The 2,500-nt window shown below is 35.5% G+C and overlaps 1 protein-coding gene across 1 annotated transcript in view; it reads left to right on the forward strand.

Moving 5' to 3' along the window:
* LOC113821391 (putative defense protein 1) overlaps nt 1-392 on the forward strand; it is an 8,744-nt gene extending 8,352 nt beyond the window's left edge. Inside the window, exon 5 of the mRNA XM_027373871.2 lies at nt 139-392. Coding sequence (XP_027229672.1) covers nt 139-181 — 43 coding nt within the window. The 3' untranslated portion in view covers nt 182-392. The remainder of the gene's footprint in view (nt 1-138) is intronic.
* The last annotated feature ends 2,108 nt before the right edge of the window (nt 393-2,500 follow it).

The raw sequence follows: 2,500 nt of genomic DNA on the forward strand, positions 1-2,500 counted from the left end.
AAGAGCCTGTTTGTGTACATCATTTCATCTGATATTCATATCCCGTGAAGAACAAGAATATTCGCACAACTCTGGTACAACTCGCTCCTTAAAAGTAATTCCCCATAAGCTTTCATTTTGTTTTTCTTTTATTTCCAGCGCCACCATTGTGAAGAACAGAAATTCGTTCTTCATGATATAGGCCTACCATCACTCCACATCACTTCCGCCGGCTATGTAACTTTTGTCGGCCATAGAGCTGCCCTAGTCTATTATTACAGTCACTCTTGACACAAGAAATTACACTTTCAGCACGGGCAGAAAAAAAAAATCAGAATGAATGCACGTTTCTTTTGCATTTATTTTAGTTTTATCAAAATAATAATAGTAATGAAATAAAATTGTCCTTCCTATTCATTTATTTAATTTTCCTTTTATCTCTCAGCTTTTCGTGTTTCGCGTGGATAATCACATTAAGTAAAGTATTATTGATGATTAGAATCTAAAATGATACTGAAGCACATGATAAAAACTCTATAATTTGTTTCAAATCCCAAGTATGACGCGATAGTTTATCTGCAAAATATTTAAATTCCCACAATGCTCTCGTCAGAACTGTTCAATATCAGATATGGATCCAACTTAATTGATTGAAATACCAGTAAATTATAGTTTACTCTAGTCACACACATAGGTGGTTACATGGTGTTTGGAATGTACTTTGGAAATAGTTCGGAAATATTTGCGAAAATGATTGGTACAACACTACATACAGCAAAAATAGAAACCTTACAACAAAAACGAAGAGATAAAGAGCGGGTGCTGATTCTCCAATAAAAAATCAGTATTCAGCAAAATACGTTGTTCTCAGTATGTGGTAATTTTAACTCCGTATGAGTTTGGGCTTCCGAAACCGTAAATCTATACTCAATTATTTCTGGTGGTTGTCTATCCTAACGCAGAAATACGTTTTATTTAGTCTGAGAAGTGAAGATGAATGAGCAATTCTTGTCAAGAACCACTTGTGCAAGTGTGTAAATATATAGTTGTGATAGATTGATAATAAATAAATTACACAACGTACATAGGCAACTGAATCACTAATAGTGCTTCATCTAAGCAGTAATATAGAATGTTTAAAATTATTCTGCAAGAACGCACATACTAACCGATCGTCCGTAAATATGTATCACAGATGTTAAACGCATTATTTTTAATCCATGGTTCAGACTTAAAGAGCAGCAGACCCAATCATCAATCTAGTTCTGGCTTTCATTTTCAGAATTATAGACAGGATATAAAAAAAATATTCATTATCACTGACCGGAAGGGTACTCTACATGCAGCACTTGGACGGGATGTTATTTTGTTTATTATATCTCGTTAGTTGATGGCGATTATATAGTCATCCATTAGGGCTTTTTTTGAGTATGAAGTTGGGCAGCATTCCGTCGGGACTAACGAAATGAGTAAGAGGTCAAGCGTAGTCCTTTGAAAAAAAATCTGTGATGAACCACATTAGGAAACCTGGAACGACGTAAGGCATTGCGTTCCGTTTCATTAGTACGAGGGATTCAGAAATTTCCCAACTAACCACAAGGTCATAAGACGAGAATGAAAAGGGAACATATAAATTTAATGCTCAGTAAAATACCTACCTGTAGAGAGATACCGAACGCCCAGAAATACCTCGGCTACATGTAGGACGAAAGTGAAAAGTCAGGAGCCAAATAGCAGAGGTTAATTAGCTTCAACACTGACACCGTCCCTGAAACCTTAATAAAAAGCCGTTGTAATTGTGTTTATATCCAAACCTCATAGCATTAAACGCGCCCAAAACCATACAAGGCAAATACACAATATACTTGAAAGGCAACCTGAAGTCTTTACAAAGGGATTCGAACTCGAAATGGAAGTAATTAATGTAAGTAATATTAGTGCTTCTACAGGGCAGACACGATCTTTAAGATAAACCCGGGAATTATTTAGCAGAGTTGCACGTCCCAACAAATCGGTCTGTGATTAAACCCCGGATTAAAATACATGAAACATATTTTAAAGGAAATTTGAAGATACAGTAAGAGAAGAAGTTATTACCTTCACTGTCCTTTTGGCACGAAAGGAGAGCTGTCAATGAGTGTCACATTATTATACCGAAGCTGATTTTTCTTTTAATAAACACCAGTTCTATTACATGTATTATTCCAATATTATTCGATTAACGTCTTTCGCAACTCTTTCTACCGACATGAAAAAAAAAATTATTCCCTATTCTAATTTTAGATACGTTAATGATTTGATACAGGCCATGATGATAGATCGTACGTTCCTGTGGTGCAGCAATATGATGATATATCATACAAATGATGATATATCGTACATCGTACATATGATGATATATCATACATTTAAGATGCAGGCCATGGTGATATATCATACGTGCCTGTGGTGCTGCAAGTTAGTCTTGTTTGTCTGTGTAGTCTTTTAGTTGTCTTCTCTCCTTTCGGCTTATTAACCCCTT

This window comes from Penaeus vannamei, chromosome 20 (assembly GCF_042767895.1).
Source record: "Penaeus vannamei isolate JL-2024 chromosome 20, ASM4276789v1, whole genome shotgun sequence".
NCBI lineage: Eukaryota > Metazoa > Arthropoda > Malacostraca > Decapoda > Penaeidae > Penaeus > Penaeus vannamei.